This window comes from Octopus bimaculoides, chromosome 9, assembly GCF_046866305.1.
Source record: "Octopus bimaculoides isolate indiv1 chromosome 9, ASM4686630v1, whole genome shotgun sequence".
NCBI classification, from domain to species: Eukaryota; Metazoa; Mollusca; class Cephalopoda; order Octopoda; family Octopodidae; genus Octopus; species Octopus bimaculoides.
In genome coordinates this window covers 17432439-17452708 of record NC_142936.1, presented here as the reverse complement: position 1 = coordinate 17452708, position 20270 = coordinate 17432439, and the positions used below count along the sequence as shown (strand labels likewise).

At 38.5% G+C, this 20270-nt stretch overlaps 1 protein-coding gene across 1 annotated transcript in view; it reads left to right on the top strand.

Annotated features, from left to right (window-relative positions):
* Positions 1–19009, top strand: part of LOC106868869 (uncharacterized) — a 30838-nt gene extending 11829 nt beyond the window's left edge. Inside the window, exons 2-5 of the mRNA XM_014914320.3 lie at positions 5047–5244; positions 8794–9020; positions 10658–14584; positions 18770–19009. Coding sequence (XP_014769806.1) covers positions 5047–5244; positions 8794–9020; positions 10658–14584; positions 18770–18991 — 4574 coding nt within the window. The 3' untranslated portion in view covers positions 18992–19009. The remainder of the gene's footprint in view (positions 1–5046; positions 5245–8793; positions 9021–10657; positions 14585–18769) is intronic.
* The last annotated feature ends 1261 nt before the right edge of the window (positions 19010–20270 follow it).

The window sequence follows — 20270 nt, the reverse complement described above, 5'->3', positions numbered from 1 at the left end:
GAGCTCTTTTGAATTTCCGATAGCATGCAAATGGTTGCAGGCAGTTTTCTGGTTAACTTGAAGTTCTTTTGTTAGTTCTCGGGTGGTTTTACGTGGATCTTTCTCAATGACCGTCTTTAATTGACCGTCATCGATGACAGATGGGCGTCCACTACGCTCTTCAAGGCTCAGGTCTCCACTGTGAAATCGTTTAAACCATTGTCGAGCTGACTACTCACTGGTCATTTCCTCACCAAACGTTTTGTTGATATCGCAAACAGTTTCAACTGCTTCACGTCCTTTTTTGAAATTGAATAGCAAAATTGCTCAAATATCGCGCCTTGACAGTTCCATTTCAGTTGATTGTAACCACGGTGCAAAAAATATCAATGTTAATTTATTGATGCTTTACGGCAAGTCTATGTATAATCAGACAATTGCTAAAAAATGTTTAAAAAATTCAAAGCTCTGCAAAAATCCGGTACAAATTCGTCAAAACGTTGCTTACTTTTTACTCAACCTGATGTGTGTGTGTGTGTGTGTGTGTGTGTGTAGCGCAAAAAGCTCCGTCTACTTATGACGTGATAGTGCGTTTTGGTAGGAAACTACGCTCTTAGTGAGATCAACGGTGCACACTGGCAAGGAGTTTTGACAAGGAGTTCGCATGCTATGCACAAAGGAAGGTTTTGTCGTTGTTTAGGATAATAACGTATGTATGTATGTATGTATCCATGCATATATGGATATATACATGGAATCATGTATGTATAGATGGATGGATGCATGCATGTATGATTGAATGTATATAATGGGAATGAATTTAAAATGCATTCTGTTGTGGGTTACTATTTCTGCAGTTCCAGGATTTTGAAGAGTATGGAACTTCCTCTTAGCCACTATTGCTCCCAGGCCAACTCTTACTCGGAGTATTTACATTTGACAGGGTGCCAGATATGGATTTCTTAGTATGTTATGGAAGACCTGGTGAAGGCGCAATGGCCCAGTGGTTAGGGTAGCGGACTCGCGGTCATAGGATCGCGGTTTCGATTCCCAGACCGAGCGTTGTGAGTGTTTATTGAGCGATAACACTTAAAGCTCCACGAGGCTCCGGCAGGGGATGGTGGCAAACCCTGCTGTACTCTTTCACCACAACTTTCTCTCACTTTTACTTCCTATTTCTGTTGTGTCTGTACTTCAAAGGGCCAGCCTTGTCACTCTGTGTCACGCTGAATATCCCCGAGAACTACGTTAAGGGTACACGTGTCTGTGGAGTGCTCAGCCACTTGCACGTTAATTTCACGAGCAGGCTGTTCCGTTGATCGGATCAACTGGAGCCCTCGTCGTCGTAAGCGACGAAGTGCCAACAATGGAAGACATGCGAAGCACAAAGCCTCGCTGCTTTGTGAATGCCTTGAGACAAGACAAGGCTAAGGGCAAATGAAACAGTAAATCTTTCAGGTGATCCGATGCACTCTATGATACCCTTCTTCCGTTTCTAAAGAAGAAGGAGCTCTCCAATCCTGTAAGGCAATTCACCTTGGAGAAGGTACTCCAAGGTAAGACCTACAGCTTGTTGGTCATCGCAGCTGTCTTACCCTTCCAGGTCTAAAGAGTGGGATCGGATTACACAGACTGGTTCCCTCTTTCAAACTATTGAGTGAGGGCAGAAAGAAATGCGTCGAGGATCGGCTTGCATTGTCCCCTGAGAATGTGCCGCTCTTCCTTGTGATCTTGGAACACGACGACATTGCTATCATGTATGTATGTATGCATGTATGGATGGATGCATGCGTACGTAGATAAATATTTATATACGTGTATTTATGTATGCGAACGTCTCTTTGCGAGTGGTTGCAATAATACTCATATATGCTTATTAGCTTAAGAGAAATATGTTAATGTGCGAATATGAGTGGTGTGGATTTTTTTTTTTTCTTTTTTTGGATACTTAAAGGAAAATCTGCGTGCACACTCATACCTACAAACACACACACACACACACACACACACACACACATACACACGCGTACACACACATACGCCACACATATCTATCTATCTATCTAGCTATCTATCTTTATTTATCTAGCTATCTTTCTCTGTATGTGCGTGCGAGTGTTTATGTACACATACATGTGTGTGTGTGTGTGTGTGTGTGTGTGTGTGTGTGTGTGTATCGATATATGTGCGTGTCAGTACACACGGCGACATACACACACACACACACACACACACATACACACACACACACATATGCATATATTTGTGTGTATTGTAAATGCAAGCATTATTAATCATATTCATCTGGCTGTGTAAGGAGCTTATCCAGATTATATAAGTGTATAGCCGCAATATTGTTAATCCGCTTCCATTCACCAACCTATCAGCCGACAAATAACTACACGTGACATGCCTGAAAGAGATTTGTTTATAATTTTCTATAAAACATCTATCTTAGAGTGTGTCAATATTGTATATTGTTTGCCAGCATAGCTTGACTAATTTGTCTGTCCGCCCGTCTGTCTATCTGCATGTATGTATGTATGCATCTAGTTTAGTTATAGGCCGTTGAACTTACGATCACAATGCTGTGGGATTGTCTCCCGGAGTGGGCAGCTTCTAGTGAGCATGGGCAAGATCAGCTGAAAATGAGTTACGCCTGCTATCTGTCTATCTATCTATCTATCTATCTATCTATCTATCTATCTATCCATTTCTCTCTCTCTCTCTCTCTCTCTCTCTCTCTCTCTCTCTCTCTCTCTCTCTCTTCTCTTCTCTTCTCTCTCTCTCTTTGTATATATACAGGAGTTGGACAAAATAATGGAAACACCTAGCATCATAGCATCATAAATGTCTATAAAACCGTCAAAAGCTTGTTTATTTTTATGCTTTTTGATTTATTATTAGTGTTGCTTAATATGTTTTGCTAACATTGCTGTTTCTTTTCAGATATCATCAGAAAAAGGTAATTAAAATTCATTAAAATGACTAATTTATCGGACGTTCAAACAGGTCAAATTGTTGGTGCTCGTATGGCAGGCGCTAGCATAACGGAAACAGCCGAAATGTTTGGTGTATCAAGAAGTACTGTCTCGAAAGTAATGACATTCTTTGAGAAAGAGGGAAAAACCTCCTCGTCAAAACAAAACTCCGAAAGAAAACCAAACCTTTCAGATAGGGACCGTCGGACTTTTACGCGAATTGTTAGAAAGGATCGCAAAAGTACTGCTCCCAAAATTACTGCAGAGCTTAATAACCACCTCCGAGTTTCCACAAAAACTGTTCGCCGAGAGCTTCACAAAGCCGGATTTCACGGGGAGGAAGGGTTGCAATCACAGAACAACTACTTTCAAGAACATACGTTGCAAAGGGTTTAGAGTAGAATAAAAACCTACAGAATTGGTCCCTAGAGCAGTGGAAGAATATTATTTTCTCGAACGAGTCATCCTTTACCTTATTTCCGACCACCGGCCGAGTATACGTGTGGAGACAGCCATAAGAAGCATTTGACCCAGGCTACCTTCTTCCAACTGTTAAATATGGAGGAGAATCTGTGATGACCTGGGGGCTATATCTTGGAAATCTGCCAGCCCAATGGTCCCCCTCCATGGCAGAATTAATAGTTAAGACTATTTAAGCATTTTATCTGATCAAATTCATCCTATGGTTGCGGAACTGTTTCCGGAGGGATACGCAATCTTTCAGGATGATAATGCACCAATTAATTCACACAGCTAAAGTTGTTACTGAATGGCACGAGGAACATTCTAGTGAAGTTGAACATCTTATCTGGCCACCACAGTCCCCAGATCTCAATATTATTAAACATTTATGGTGCATTTTAGAAAAACAAGTAAGGAGTTGATATCTTCCACCATCATTACTACAAGAACTGGAGACTGTTTTAGCTGATGGGCAAAAATTCATTTGGAAACAATTCAAACTTTGCAGAATTCAAGCTGTAATAACTGCCAAAAGCGGTCCTACTCCATTTTTAAAATAAATTTGTTTGAAATTTTAAGGTGTTTCCATTATTTTGTCCAACCCCTGCATATATATATATATATATATATATATATATATATAGTAATCTCTCTATCTATCTATCTACTTATTTGTCCATCTCTCTTTCTCTTTCTCTCTCTTTCTCTCTCACTCTCTCTCTCTCTCTCTCTTTCTCTCTCTCTTTCTCTCTCTCCCTCTGTATGTGTGTGTATATATATATATATATATATATATATATATATACACACACACATATATATATACATATATATACACATATATGTATATATATATATATGTATATATGTATAGTGGGGACGTGTGGCTTAATGCTTATGGTATTCGGTTCACGGTCATATGGTCGTGGGCAAGATTCTTGGCGCTGCGTTGTGCCCTTCAGCAAGACACTTTATTTCACATTGCTTCGGTCCACTCAACTGGCAAAAATGAGTAGTACCCGCATTTCAAAGTTATATTCCGTGTCACACTGAATTTCTCTGACAAGTACGTCATGGATTGGCGTGTCTGTGGAGTGCTCAGCCACTTGAACGTCATTTTCATAAGCAGGCTGTTCCAGTTGATTGGATCAACTGAAACCTTCCTTGTGCTTTTTTGTCTTGATGTTTTTAAATCACCGACTCAAGGGTCTCGCCGCCGATGCTGTTTGTGACTGGTTTAATACAAAGACTGTTACCTAATTTAACTTCTTCACTTCGCTCCACATTTTCCTTCGGGATGACTTTGCATCTTTCTGGGAAGGAGTTGCTGTGATAAATAGTTGACACCTAATGTCTTTATAGACTCTATAGACTGCTGATTGACTTCGATTTAAATTTCTAGTTAATCATTTTACTTTAAGGTATTTTCTTGTATGGATGGATGGGTGGATGGATGGATGGATACGTGCATGCATGTCTTGTTGTATGTATGTATATATGTATGTAAATGTTTAGCTAGGTGTAACATTCTCAGACTCTTTTTGACTATTAGACATTGTAATTTTGGTCAACGGTCATGTTTTACCCTATTCACTTAAATATATTATATTTACGAATTCCGCAGCTACAGCCCGGGTATGTATCCTGTTACTGCTTCACTGTTTGTTGTACAAGATATACAATCAACTTTACTGGTTACACAGCTTTACTCCTTTCTATATATTCACGAAGAGATATAGAAATCTTAATGCTCAGAACAGCCTTGGTGTCCAACTTTACCAACCAAGCTTTCACCAATTACTCAAAGACATTCTATCATCCGGTAAGAAATATATTTTGTTCTTGTATCTTCAGTCATCAGAGTTGTTGCTGTTGTAGCTAGTGCTGCTGTAACAACTTCTGATAATGATTTTCTTTAGTTTTCTTGGTAAAGATTGGAGAAAAACCCAGCTGTTAATTTTCGCAGGTCTAACAACTTTATATTTCGTTCATTATTGACTCTGTTTTGTCGTGGGTTTTTTCTCGGCGAACTTTGTAATTCATGCTGTCTAGTGAATTTGAAATAAAATTTCAATATTTTTGTCCGAATAAGAATATCGTTGTTTTGGACTTAATCGTAGTATATTACTAGTAAATATGCCACATATAAACAACGAGGATTACTGCTAATCATTTTAAGAAGCATGGTACAGTTTGACATTTGATTACTTCAGTGTCAATAAAGAGTGCCAATAACGTTCACTAGTGTATGCTATTGATGTTCGAAGTCATTATTAGAATCGTTAAGACGCCAGAGTTGAATAATAATAGTCGAATAATAATAGTCGAATCTGCTTTTCATCGCTCCATGGTTGATAAAATAAAGTACCAGTCAAGTACCAATCTAAAATGTTAGCCTTGTTCCAAGATCAAAAACTTTTTATTATTATTGTTCTTTTTAACCCAGTTTTTGTTGGAACTTCTGGGGTCTTGCATACCTAGCGAGCTTGCTACCTGCAGCCTACAGTAACATGCTATCTGTTCTTTCCAACTATCTAATACTTTTCTGATTATCTCAGACGTGCCAAGGAGGCAAACCGTTTCTAACAGCTTTACGGGTTATTTCGTTCCGATTCCCTTTATATTCCTCTTAATGCCTTCTGATGTTGTCCCCAAGGGCCCGACAATAATTGGCACTACCTTCACCTTCATTTTCCATAGCTGGGATATATCGTACTGAAGAGGACTGTCGGTTTTCTTGCCTTCCTTCTTGACTATTCGTGGCTCAAAGGGTTACACAGCATCAATTATATAACACATTTGGTACACCTTGTCTTCCACCACTAAGTCCGGTTTGTTATCCTCTAGCACTTGACCTGTTTGGATTTGAAAATCCTACAGGATTTTGCAGGTTTCCGACTCCGCCAATCTCTACGGTTTGTGCTCAAAACTTTATTATAATTATTATTATTATTATTATTATTATTATTATTATTATTATTATTATTATTATTATTATCATTATTATTATTATTATTATTATTATTATTATTATTATTATTATCATCATTATTATTATTATTATTATTATTGTTATTATTATTATTATCATTATTATTATTATTATTATTATTATTATTATCATTATTATTATTATTATTATTATTATTATTATTATTATTATTATTATTATTATTAATATTATTATTATTGAGTGAGAGATCAGGGTATGCCATCAAAGTGACACTGGGGTAAAATATACAAAGCCCAATATACCCATCATGACTACCCGTCTGATAAGGGTACACCAGGCACGTGCATCACAACCATATGTGCGCAACATAGTGGTCTCATATCAAGATAAACAGCGCATGATTTCGCAGGTGGGGCCCAGTTAGAATTTTCTTCAGGTCGAGTAGCCCATACCGCTCAAAAGGTCCCTGAATAAGGTTTGTTTAAGGATGTTGAGCAAAACACCCATGTTTCCAAAGGTGAATTACTCCAAACCCCAAAGAATTCCTCTCAACACATGGCTATGATGCTCCTCCACTACTTCTGCTCATGATCAGAGATGGACATATCGTCAGCCACCAAGGGACATGCTCAACTGGTTAAGGTCAAATAACTGACTAGCAAATCTGTGGTATTGAGTAGAATATTTGCTGTAGCCCATCTTTTTATACCAAGACAAAACAATGTACATGATAATACTTCCAATCAGTTAAGTGTTATCTTTACTAAACGCTATCAATTCTTCTCTAATCGTTGTCTTCAGAGCAATCCACCACCGGTTTTTGACGACAGCCCCGTCAACTGCCGCTTAACTAGTTCGCTAATGCACAGACATGCACTCAGGTTGCGCCACCTTCAACGATTTCGTGAAGGTAAACGTGTGTGGGTTCCGTTTGTGAGACACGTCTTTCTGCAGCTCATCTCCTTCACGGAGCTGCAGTCCTGGGTGAAGTATAGGCCAAGACTGGGCGCCTGGCACTTAGAATATCATCAGGCACTCACTGTGCTCTACAAGTCGGGAAATAGGATCGCTGGATGTTCCACTTTAGCTATATACAGAGGATTAGTAGCTGGGAAGTGCGACGACGTCATCGGGTAGACCCTAGGTGTCGACGAAGACCAACTGGCAAGTCTATTCCGGAGGACTTTCCGATCGGAGACTACTATGGATAATTTCCAGATGCCTTTGGCCTCTCAGTGCTACCGGCGGTGGGGACGCTACCGGTTCGAGATAAACTCTACAGACACGTTTGTGCTGTCAGAACGACGAAACTGTTCTGCATGCACTCGTTCCGGGAATTGTTGACTTGTGGAGCTATGTCGAACAGCTGCTGTGGCCTGTGGGACGGATCTGTCTGTTAGTCGAGTCCATAATGACGATTACTCCGCCGCCCTCCTTTACTAGGGCAGGCAAGGCAGTTTTCCTTTGTCTGGTGGTTGTGGCGAAAGAGGTTGTCTGGTGGACGAGGCTGAAAGGAATGAGGACAGAAATTTTCCTCTTTGGTACAACCCTCATCGACGTTTTCAAGTTTCACTTGAAACGGAAAGTGAGGGTGGAGAAGGAGGTGCTGTCCTCGAGTGGATGTATAAGAAGGTGGGTGAAAGTTTCGAAAATGGTAAGAGTGGAGTTGGAGAGGGCTCTCGTCCTTAGTATTCAGGGTGATCTTGGATGGTAGGGTTCCTCGAGTATCCCTCGAGGTCCTCCTGTATCAGGGGACCCCGTCACTATCACTTTTTCCCCTCTTCTTCTAGTGTCGTATACTATGTATACTTCCCTTCTAATATATACCGTGTGTACTTTTCATTTCATCATGCCATTATATGTAAACCCCCACTCTTTATGTCTGCCTTTGTACTGTCCATGATGGCAAATAAAAGAAATCATTGTTATTATTACTGAGTGAGAGAGCAGTGCATGCCATCAAAGTGACACTGGGGTAAAATATACGAAGCCCATTATACCCATCATGATTACCCGTCTGATAAGGGTACACTAGGTACATGCATCACAACCATATGTGCGCGACATGGTGATCTCATATCAAGATAAACAGCGCATGACCTTGCAGGTGGGGCCCAGTTAGAATTTTCTTCAGGTCGAGTAGCTTATCCCGCTCAAAAGGTCCCGAATAAGGTTTGTTTAAGGATGTTGTGCAAAACACCCATCTTTCCAAAGGTGAATTATTCAAACCCCAAAGAATTTCTCTCAACACATGGCTATGATACTCCCCCACTATTATTATTATTATTATTAGTAGTAGTAGTAGTAGTAGTAGTAGTAGTAGTAGTAGTAGTAGTAGTTTTTGCTTCTGTTGCTATTGTTGTTAGTACATTGTTTCCCGTGTGTTCACATTATTTTACCATTGTCGATATGTTGCAGAAAAGCAACGAAAGGTAAATCTACTGATTTGGATCTCGAATGTTCTTCCACAATTTCAAGTGACCAATTTCCACACGAGCTGGAACGATGGAATTGTCCTATGCGCTCTTCTAAACGCCGTCTGCCCGGGTTTATGTCCACACTTTACCTTCCTACAGCCTCACAACCGTGTCAATAACTGTCGTCTGGGACTACAGTTGGCAAACGACCATTTAAATATACCTACGGTGAGTAATATGGAGTTGAGGACAATATCGGACAACTGGTTAGTAATTGAATGCACTCACTCATATATAATATAATATGATAAGATATAATATATATGCTTGTATGCATGTATGTGTGTGTATGTTATTTCTTTACTACCCACAAGGGGCTACACACAGGGGCTATGTGTGTGTGTGTGTGTGTGTGTGTGTATGTATGTATGTGTGCGGAAAAATCAAACTAATAGTAATGGGTGTAAGGAACGTATTCACTCGGCAAGCTGCGTGTACAAATAAGTGATGTTACAAATTTTTTACAGCTGTTTCGGATAATCGGTCACCGCTGCCATAAGCATGCATATTATGTTGATAAGGTCCAATTGTATTTCAAGCGTATGGATTAATACGAAATTTCAGAGACCCTTAAGGCACAGTCATAGTATCCGCTGACAAATAGCACAGTACAGAATATTTTTATACACACACGCACGCACACACACATACACACACACGCACATACACACACACACACACACACACACACACACACACACACACATACACACACACACACACACACACACACACACACACACACGTTCAATAGGAAGAAATGTAAGAATGGTTGAAGAGGAGTTATAGCAAGAAGTATGAGGAGATAAGGAGAAAAAGGACATGGAGAGGAAAGGATTGGGTCTCAATGGAGAATTAGTAATTTTAGCAATTCAAAATCGTCAGTTAACAGCTGCAAGAAATAAGCCAGGCCATAAAGTTAGAGAAAATTGTTATGGAAACTAGATCAAATGAGGTCCGGTTTCTAACAAAGAAGAAATTAACAGTGAGACAGAAATGTATTAGGCCAGCCGATTTCAGAGACACATAACAGATGCTTAGCATTATCATAAATCATATCTGACCAAAAATGGTAGGAAAGTGATAAAAAAATAAAGATAAAAATCTTGAGTAAGACTCTAATAGGACATAGTTATGGACATTTTAAAGTGTGCGTTTCGCGTTGATCAGTAAAACTGGAGGAGGAGATGAAGTGATGGCGCGCTGGTATGAGAAAAAGAAGAGAGAGACACGCTGGTGGGTATGCTAAAGACGTGAAAAACCTAAATGTCGCCAAATGTAGCGGTAAGAGAAATACGAGCGTTATGAAGGAAGTATTATAGCGAAAGAGTCTTAGAACAAAATTGGAAGGCATAATTAGTTCGGTTAGAACATAGTGATTTATGGTAATAAGAAAACTACTGGTGGCACCAAAATGTGATTACGCTAGAGAAGCGATTAAAGAGACGGTCTTTATTCTCATACTAAGAGACTCACATCAGAATAAATTACATGGTAATTGGTTTCTGTGTACGGTATTCCATTTTCAATTATGGACCAGGCAATGCCATAGATAATATCATAATTTTGATGTGGTGGATGTGGGTGTAGATCGATTTTTAGTGATATTCCTGAAGGAGCTCAGGTGGGCAAGAAATCAGCGCTTAAAATTGATCGTTACGCCACCATAAATTCTAGCAGAAAAAGCCCGTGTGGCGGTAACAGTTAGGATATTGTTATGTAATTATATAGAGATGTTTTTAATATACTAATAAACGTATGATTTTCACAAATCTCTTAAACGATGATTTCTTTATATTTTTTAGTCGTTGATTGCACCGGAAGAAATCGCCATAGCAAACAATGACAGCACTGCGAACAAAATATTTCGATTAGCTTACATGATTAAACTTACAGCACAGCAACAAAAATGGATAAGTTTTAATGATTGCAATGACATCCCGGAAAATCCCACCGATCTCTCTAGCAGCTCATTAGTTATCAGTGGTTCTGGTTACAAACATGCAACGGTCGGAAGAAAATCTCAGTTTACTATTTCAAGCCTGCAGAAATTTCCAACGTATTTGAAAATTAATATCCTTGGGCCGAATGCCTCAGATAGTTTTCCTCAGAAATTGCTCAGATCAACCATTACTGACCTACAGACTGATCTGAATCGTCAAGAAACTAAGACATTGTCATTTAGTAATCCCATTCTTGATTATCACAGTGATGGAATATTTGAGATAGATAATAATGGCTTAGAAATAATTCCTTACGATTACAAACTGTCGATGAACGGTACATCTTTGGTTAGTTATATACCTCGTAAAACGGGTGTCCACTATATAAGTGTTCAGCGTCATGATACTGATATCGATGGGAGTCCGTTTCGAGTGATAGTTAGCCATCCTATTTCATCTAATCCAAATTCAAAAGCATTGCTTCTGAAAAGTCTTTCTATTGATACACCCGCTCTTTGGGCCAATAATAGGCAAGTGAAAGTGAAGAAATTACGAGTGATTCGCAGAACTGTATTGCCGAATAAAATCAAAGAAAATAACGATATATGTGATATTTCGAAGAGCTCCACAGATGTTAACAATACTGACAAAGACGTATCCAGTGATTCATCACATCTCTTTGCAGATACCAATTCAGTGACATCACAAGGTGGTCTTGCATCAATATCAGTAGCTTCAAATCCTTCATCAGAAAGTATAGTAGTAGACGGTTCGCCTGGCATAAATACATCAACTGACACAACATATACAAACAGTAGCTCCTCAAGTGATACAACCAGTACAACACCGGTTGAGAACATTCAGCCTAATTATTTACTAAACCCTGGAGACTCACCAAACGAATTTTACACACCTTCTGCGTCTCCAAGATATCTCAGTAATGACAGGGAAACAGATTCCTCTGAAAGTGAAGACGATTCGACATACTATGAGTCAAAAGACTCGGATGAACCAGCACAAGGGTTGATATTTCCTGAAAGAATGCAATCGTGTTTGAATGCAGAGAGAGTCAGCAAAATTAGTATCGGTTCTGCGAGCAGTGCTTTTAACAAAGTTATCACTCAGAAAAGACGGTCATCACCTTATTCAGAAAAATCTTCTAAATTCTCTCATGTAGATGGCAACCTCCGTACAACAGAAAATATTGAGGAACACTGTTCTTCGGAAAACAATCACTGTAAAATAAATTTAGCAGACAGAGGCCGATACCGTAGATCCTTCAGCTACAATTCAAGCTTACAACATACTTCACCGAAATCTTTAAAAAATGAAAGATCCATGGAAGTCTTTAATTGGTTAGACAATATAAATTCCCCAAGTTCTGACGAATCGCATCACAGCAGAAAATATTTATTGCAACAACCAATATCTCCACTTTGCAAAAATATTCAAATGAATGAAAAACTTATCAAAGACGATGGCTTTAATTCAAGTCTTGAATGCTCGTTTTGCAGTTTATACAATGATGAGAAAGAAACATTTGGTTTTGACTCCCTTCAGAATGAGAGTAAGACTAGATCACTGAGGAAGAATAAAACATTTTCCGTTCATACACCTACATTTCCGAGGCTTCCTTTAGAAAACATGGAAGTTCCTAGATGGAAAAATACCTCAACAAGCTGTGAATGTCCTAATTCGTTGTCTCCACATGAAACATTTCATGAAGACTGTCGAAGCCCGCCATTTATATGGCAACAGCAGAGTCGATGTAAAAAATGTATAGATGCATTAAATGGCAAACAAACAGGTGTTGGATGTCCATTCTATCACCATGATGAAAGTAAATGTAATGGAGAAAATCCAAATAAATGTTTTCGTAATAGTTCTGGATGCCTTCCATCTTGTGGAATACATTCTAGGATTGCTTCTGATCCACACTACTGCAGTCACATGTCAAATAAATCTAATTCGTCTTCTACCTCAACGGAGAGACAGGGAGATGAAGGTAAGATTTTTAAATCGGAGGTTAAAATTTTCCTCAAAAACCCGCGGAACAAGCACAATTTACGAGTAAATTATGACGGCAAGTGTCAAAATAAAAACAGTTCCAAATGTGAAAATAGTCTGACGGTGAAGAAACGTAAGTTATTAGTGTTACATAATTACAATGTCGATGATAAAAAGGAAGCTTTGAATAGTACAGTTGATAGCAATGCTCTCGCAAATTCGAACAAAGAAGTCCCCACTATTATTCTCGAGAAACATACAATCCCTAACGAAAAAGAAAATATAGGAACAGCAGAAGATACGAGTCAATGCTATGTTCAGAACTGGTTAAGAAAATCGGCCAAAGTTCCAGTGCGTCAATTCACAATAGAAACCAATGACAGTGGTATTGCTATAAATTCTAGATCTCCTTCCCCACAAAGAACTCAAGAATTTAATGAAAGGAGAACTATGAAAAGAAAAAGCGTTTGTGATGTTACAACAACACCTTTTACAAAATATTCAGACTTTCAGAAGAAAGAATCTGACCATTTTAAACGCACAGAACACTTCGTAGAAAAATCGTCTGCTAAACATCTCCATGACTTTAACATAAATGAATATGACAGCTTTCAACAGTTCAAACCTAACGAGATGGAAATGCATCGAGAAAATTTCGAAAAAAATTCAGTGAAATATATGACACCAGAAATCTTCGGAGATTTGGAGGAATTTCTTTCTAGTGAACTGTATAATGGGGCTTTGCTGCAAGCAATTTTAAATCCTAATGAAATAGACAAAAACTCCCTTGTGAATAATGGCAATACATATAACAGAGTGGATGACTCAGTTCGTCAGAAATATTTAACTGTTCCTTATGACTACCGGAAACGGGATGATAGAAGTGACATTTATTCTAGTGATTTCTCCCCTGAAACGAGTGAACAGACACCTTTCGAAAAACTTCATTCTGGACACAGATGGTCTGAAATTTCAGAAAAATCAGGATTATATTGGGATAATACATTAGAAAGACGGAAGAGTGACATTCCACAAGTTGGACTATGTCAGAACCATTACAGTGACTGTCATACAAGTAATCAACCATCAGGTTTATATAGGGGATCTTTTGCACGTCAGTACCAATCTTATCCTCACGGTCTCAACGAACTACCACTAACTGATACCGAAGAAGAATTACATATCAACGAAAGTTTTGGTAACCAGACATTTACGTCAGTGTCTAACCCAGCAGAACAAAATATGTATTTCCAATACTTTGAGAGATCAGATGCTACGAATGTATCATCTTTGGCAGACATTGAGGAATTAGCTTCAATTGGTGAACCAGCACTGGATGAGCTGCCTAAATGTCCCGGCTGTAACTGTTGTGCGAATCGTGTGAATAGCAGTGAAAAGTTTTATGATACTAACAAGATGAAAACTAGTGAAACACACATGTTACATAACGGTTTTGAGGTAGGAAACATTGAAACAGGAAATATTTATCCTACAAACAGAGGTGTTCAAGAACAAAACGATTCATTTCTAGGAGATTATACATTGTCAGACACTTCCCTTCGTCAATGGTATATCAATGAATCAGAATTAAGTCATTCAAGTGATTGGCCACCAAGCAGCATTTCTATGCCGACTCATGAATTACTTCCCCCAAGCATGGAATGTCTGTTTATGTCTCTTCATAAAGCAATAGCTGCGACTGAAGAAAGACCCGACAGCGTGTGCTATGCCCTTGGACCAGGACTTGAAATTGGTTACGTGAAAACTCTCAATTTCTTCCAGGTAAGTTTCCAAGCATAAAATATATATTTAATATAATAAAAAGTAGAGTATGAGAAGACTGGGGAAGGATGATTAAATGAGTAAAATAAACAGTTTAAAGTGGAAATAGATTGGTTTGCATTGAAGAAGGAATGTACTCCTCTTTTGAGCTATATTTGATCTTCTTTAGTTTCAAAACAAAACAACTTTACATTCCAGTTTAAGCGTACCAACTCTTGCTTATTCAATATAGTTAATGCCCAGTATTACGTTGAGTGAGAGATGAATTACTCGTGTTCCGAAACTAGGACGCACTTTCAGTATCCAGTAGGGATTTGACTTTGTTTAAGTCGCTTGCGCCTCTGAAAATGTTACTTTTCAGTTCCCAACATACCCTAATATATAATCTCAATATCATGCATGAATAATGATGTTACGAGAATCATAGCAATCTTCTTGTAAAGCTAGTTTTTTGGTTCGGATGGGGAACGAGGAACAAATCAAGTTATAGTTAGGATAAAACGTTACATTTTCAGATCTGTGTTCAACTCATAACTGGATGAAATAGAAATAGGACATCATTTTGCTGATGAATCAGATCTAACTGAATGTAGCGACAAAAAATGTTATACTTTATTCAAATTTGACTTATATTGTAAAGAAAAAGAAATCTGGTTAATTATTAATAGTGAGAATGAAAGACAGGTAGATAACTCTGAAATTAAAATTAATTAAAAAAATCAATTAAATGGGGGAATGCAATGGAATGTGACACTGACTTTTAGTAAGTATCGTGAATAACTTGGACATGTTTGTCTTATTAATCTTTCTCAATAAACTATCGTCTTCATGTATATTTGCCAGTCCGTATGATAACTGAAAGCTATAGTTTGAGTTAATAGATTTTGGCGAGTGTGACAATTTTAATAATTGTGAGAGAGAGGATTAATCCAGTAAGATAGGTTAGTTGTGCGATAATTTACTCGCCTGGCACATCAAAAGACAAGGCACATTAAAAGATGACGTAGATTCTTGCAAGTTACCATCCTACAAGACTAGAAGCAAAATATCACATTGATCACTCGACTGACGTAAAGATAAGACACAGTTGTGAGAATCTACGTGATCATTTGACCTGCGAGAAATACTTTTGAAATCGCCCTTAAAAAATATCTTTAGTATAGGACACACCATAGATACTCTAGAAATATATGTTATTGTTTGGCTGGAACGTCTTTCATCATACGGCTATTCTATAAGACTTTAATTGCATTATATCAGTTAATTTGTAGTCAATGAGTCGGACCAGTGACTTGCTTTCGCTTCTCTGTTAAACTAACTCACTTCACATCGGCCGTACTATGAACATAGCAATCGCTTCTTAATTTAAATACCTGAGTATGAAATCCTCAAACTTCCATATTTTCTCTCGGCTACATCATTACCATACTCCTCTTCGTCGTCGTTGTTACTGTTGTTGTTGACGTTGTTGTTGTTGTTATTATTATTATTATTATTATTATTATTATTATTTGATGAAAACTCACAGCTTGTTTTGCTGGGTATGATGGGAATGTGTCAGCTGTCCATCGGGATCGATGAAATAAGTACCAGTAAAACATTGAGGTCGATGTAATCGACTAGCCCCCTCCCCTAAAATTTCAGGCTTTATGCCTATTGTAGAAAGGATTATTATTATTATTATTATTATTATTATTATTATTTTATGTTTGACTTTTGTTTTGCATTTGTACAAGTTGGATCCAAGTCTCACCCAGAGACCTCAAGAGACAACAAGTTAGAAGCTCATGTAGGTGTTATGCCTAGGGTACCATATATTTGGATTTGTACAGTTTTGTTCTAGTGAATATTTAAGAAACCATAAGAAAATTATGTTTGCTTTAAAATTTGAGATCACATAGACAGTATTTTACGTAGGATATGGGCAGTTCCCATGAGCACTATCTTTTGAACTTCAGCCATTTTGGGGTTTCCTGGTATCTGAGCTAGGTAGTAATCAGCCCGTTTCGCTGTCATTCCCAGGGCACCTATGACAATAGATATTGTTTTCGTCTTCAGATTCCACATTTTGCTAATTTCTATTTCAAGATCTTTATATTTGCTCAGTTTTTGGTAGGTCTTGACAGATACGTTTATATCGATTGGGACAGTCATATCAATGAGGAGGCATGATTTTTGTCTGAAGTCTTTCAGTATGATGTCTGGCCTTGCGTCTATCTTTCTGTCAGTTTGAATGGTGAAGTTCCAGAGGAGTGCAATGTGATCATTTTCAAATACTGGGGGTGGTTTGTGTTCCCACCAGTTTTTATCATGGGGCAAGTCCAGGTTTTTGCATATTACCCAGTGAATATATTGTGCAGCTCTATCATGCCTGTTGAGATACTCTGTAGGTGCAAGCAGACTGCACATGGAGACAACATGATCGATGGTCTCATTTTGTTGTTGGCATATACGACATAATGGGGAGCTGCCGTTCTTTAATATGTTGGCCTGGTAGTTCTTTGTAGGTAGGCATTGATCTTGCTCTTTGTCACAGGTTTTGTTAGAGCTCCTGGGGTGTTGCATGCCTTGCGGGCTTGCTACTTGCAGCGTACGGTACCATGCTATCCATTCTTTTCAGCTATCTTATACTTTCCTGGTTATTCTGGCCATGCCAAGGAGGCAAACCTTTTGTAACAGTTTTACTGGGCATTCTATTCCAAAATCCCTCTATATTCCCTTTGGTGCCTTCTGATACTCTTCCCAGCAATAATTAGCGCTATCTTCACTTTCTTCATTTTCTATAACCGGGCTATTTCGTACTTAAGAGGGTTTTATTTATTTATCTTTTCGCCTTCCCTTTTGACCATTCGTGGATCAAAGGAGCATGCAACGTCAACTATATAGCATATGTGGTGCACCTTGTCCGCCACCACTAGGTCTGGTCTGTTACGCTCTAGCACCTGATCTGTTTGGATTGGGAAATCCCAGAGGATTTTGCTAGTCTCCGACTTCGCCACTTTCTACGGTTTGTGCTCATACCACGCCGTGCCTCTCCTTAGTCCCCACTTTTCACACAGTTTCCAATGTAGCACATTCGCTACCTTATCGTGTCGCCACAACTTGTAGTGGTTTTGACGAGTCTGGGGCATTCGTTCGTGATATGGGCAACTATTATTGTTATTATTATTATTATTATTATTATTATTATTATTATTATTATTATTATTATTATTCAGTAGTCTTATTTTCATCACTTGCTTTCACTGCACTACCGAGCGCAGCTCTGTGTGCCTTGGGTATGTGCTGTGGTCTGTTGTGGTGCTCTTATTTTCAGTATATTGAAAGTATTTTACGTAGGATGTGTGCAGTGCCTAGTAGTACTATTTTCTGTATGTTATGTATACTTGTAAGTTTTGGTGTTTTTGTTATGTATTTGTCTGAATGTTTTCTCATCATACCTAATGCGCCTGCTATAATAGGATTTTTTTCTGTTTTCCCGCTCCGCATTCGCGTTACCGCTATTTCATCTATGTCATCTGTTGGTATTGATACATCGATTAGAAATCATTTTTTTCTTGGTGATCTCTGACAACTATATCCGGCCTATTGGTCTTAATTTCTCTATCTGTGAGTATTGGCATATCCCAGAGTATGGTTGCTTTCTCGTTTTCTGTGACTTTTTCTGGCGTGTGCCTATACCATCTTTTTTCTCTTGTTATTCCAGTGTTGGCGTAGCTTCCAACGAATACAGGTCCCAACTCTGTCGTGCCTGTGGATATATTCCTTCTTAGCCAGGACTGGGCAACCAGAGACAATATGATTTATTGTTTCTTCTCCACCATCACATTTTCTGCAGTTACTTGTATTTCTTTCATTGTTTTTTTTTTTGTTGGTTGGGGGGGGGTGATTTCTAGTGGGAAGGCTTTGGTCTTGTGCTGCAATTAATAATCCCTCAGTCTCTGCTTTGAGTCCTGAGCTTCTCAGCCATTGTTGAGATTTTACTTTGTGTATTTTTCTTCTGGCGTGCTGCCGATTTTGCCGGCTCGCTGCCTTTGAAGTTTTACGTAATATTAATAAACTCATGCATGTACGCAGATGTGATTGCATCTGTATATGTGTGATTGCATGTGTGTATGATGTATTTTTGTGTATATTTGACTGTAAAGGTTCCATTTTCTTTCCATTATTTTCTACTGTTTTCAGGTTCGAACCGTAGAAGGTACTGGTCCATTGACAGTAGGTATCCAAGGTCCTTGTCCGGCGAACTCTGTTGAAGAAATCTCTATAATTTACACAGACTACTGTACCTATGACATCAGCTATTTCGTCACTAAAACTGGCTGTTACACACTGGACATTAAATGGGCAGGTCGTCATATCTTTCAGAGTCCTTTTTTCTGCCAAGTTTTGCCATTGAAGGAGTAAACAGAGTTAATGGTCTGACTTCGGGTTTTATTATTCAGATTTTTTATTGTCTTAAAAATATTTTTGCACGTTTTATTAATTAATCAGTTAATTAATTAGTTAATTTAAAGAACACAAACAATAAGCATTGGAAAAATCACACGCTTACACACTCACACACTCACACACATACACACACACATACACACACACATACACACACACATACACACACACACACATACACACACACATACATACACACATACACACACAAACACACACATACACGCACAAACACATTTACTATAGGAAAGCGACGAAAAGTGAGAATGGATGCTAAACACTGCATTTGCTGGAGAAAAATATTCCGTGAATTATTAAATCACAAATAAGGAATATGTGTGTATGTGAGTGTGTGTGTGTGTGTATGTATATATATATATATGTATGTAAAAACGGATAGATAGATATATATTTTATTCTTTCTTTTAGTTGTTTCAATCAGTGGACTGCGGCCATATTGGGGGCATCACCCCAAATTGTTTAGTGAAACAGAATCGACCCCAGTACTTACTTTTAAGGTCTGATGCTTATTCTTTCGATCTATTTTGCCGAATTGCTAAGTTACGGAGACGTAAATAAGCCAATACCGGTAGTCAAGCAGTGGTGGGGAACAAACATAAAGACAATGACACGCACACACATACACACACACACACACACACACACACACACACACAAACGCGCACGCGCACGCGTGTGTGTAGATGAACTTCTTTCAGTTTCTTTCAACCAAATCCACTCACAGGGTTTTGGTCAGCCCGGGACTATTGCAACAGACACTGGCCCAAGGAGCCATACAGTGAGACTGAACCTGAAACCATGTGGTTGGGAAGCAAGCTTCTTATCACACAGCCAGAGATAGCTAGTTAGCTAGCTAGCTAGATAGATAGATAGATAGATAGATAGATAGATAGATAGATAGATAGATAGATAGATAGATAGATAGATAGATAGATAGATAGATAGACAGACAGACAGACAGACAGGCAGACAGACAGAGAGGCAGGCATGCAGACAGGCAGGCAGAAAAAACACATACATACATACATACATACATACATACATACATACATACATACTGCTTTAATCATTCTATTAAGGGAGGCGACTCTTTAATAGTAATTCGTGGCTACACAAGGCTGCAGATTAGCTTATACTGTTAATTGCATCGGAAAATACGATAAGGCCATCTGTCGAAAGCCTGCCGAGACCAATATTACTTTTTATTGTTGGC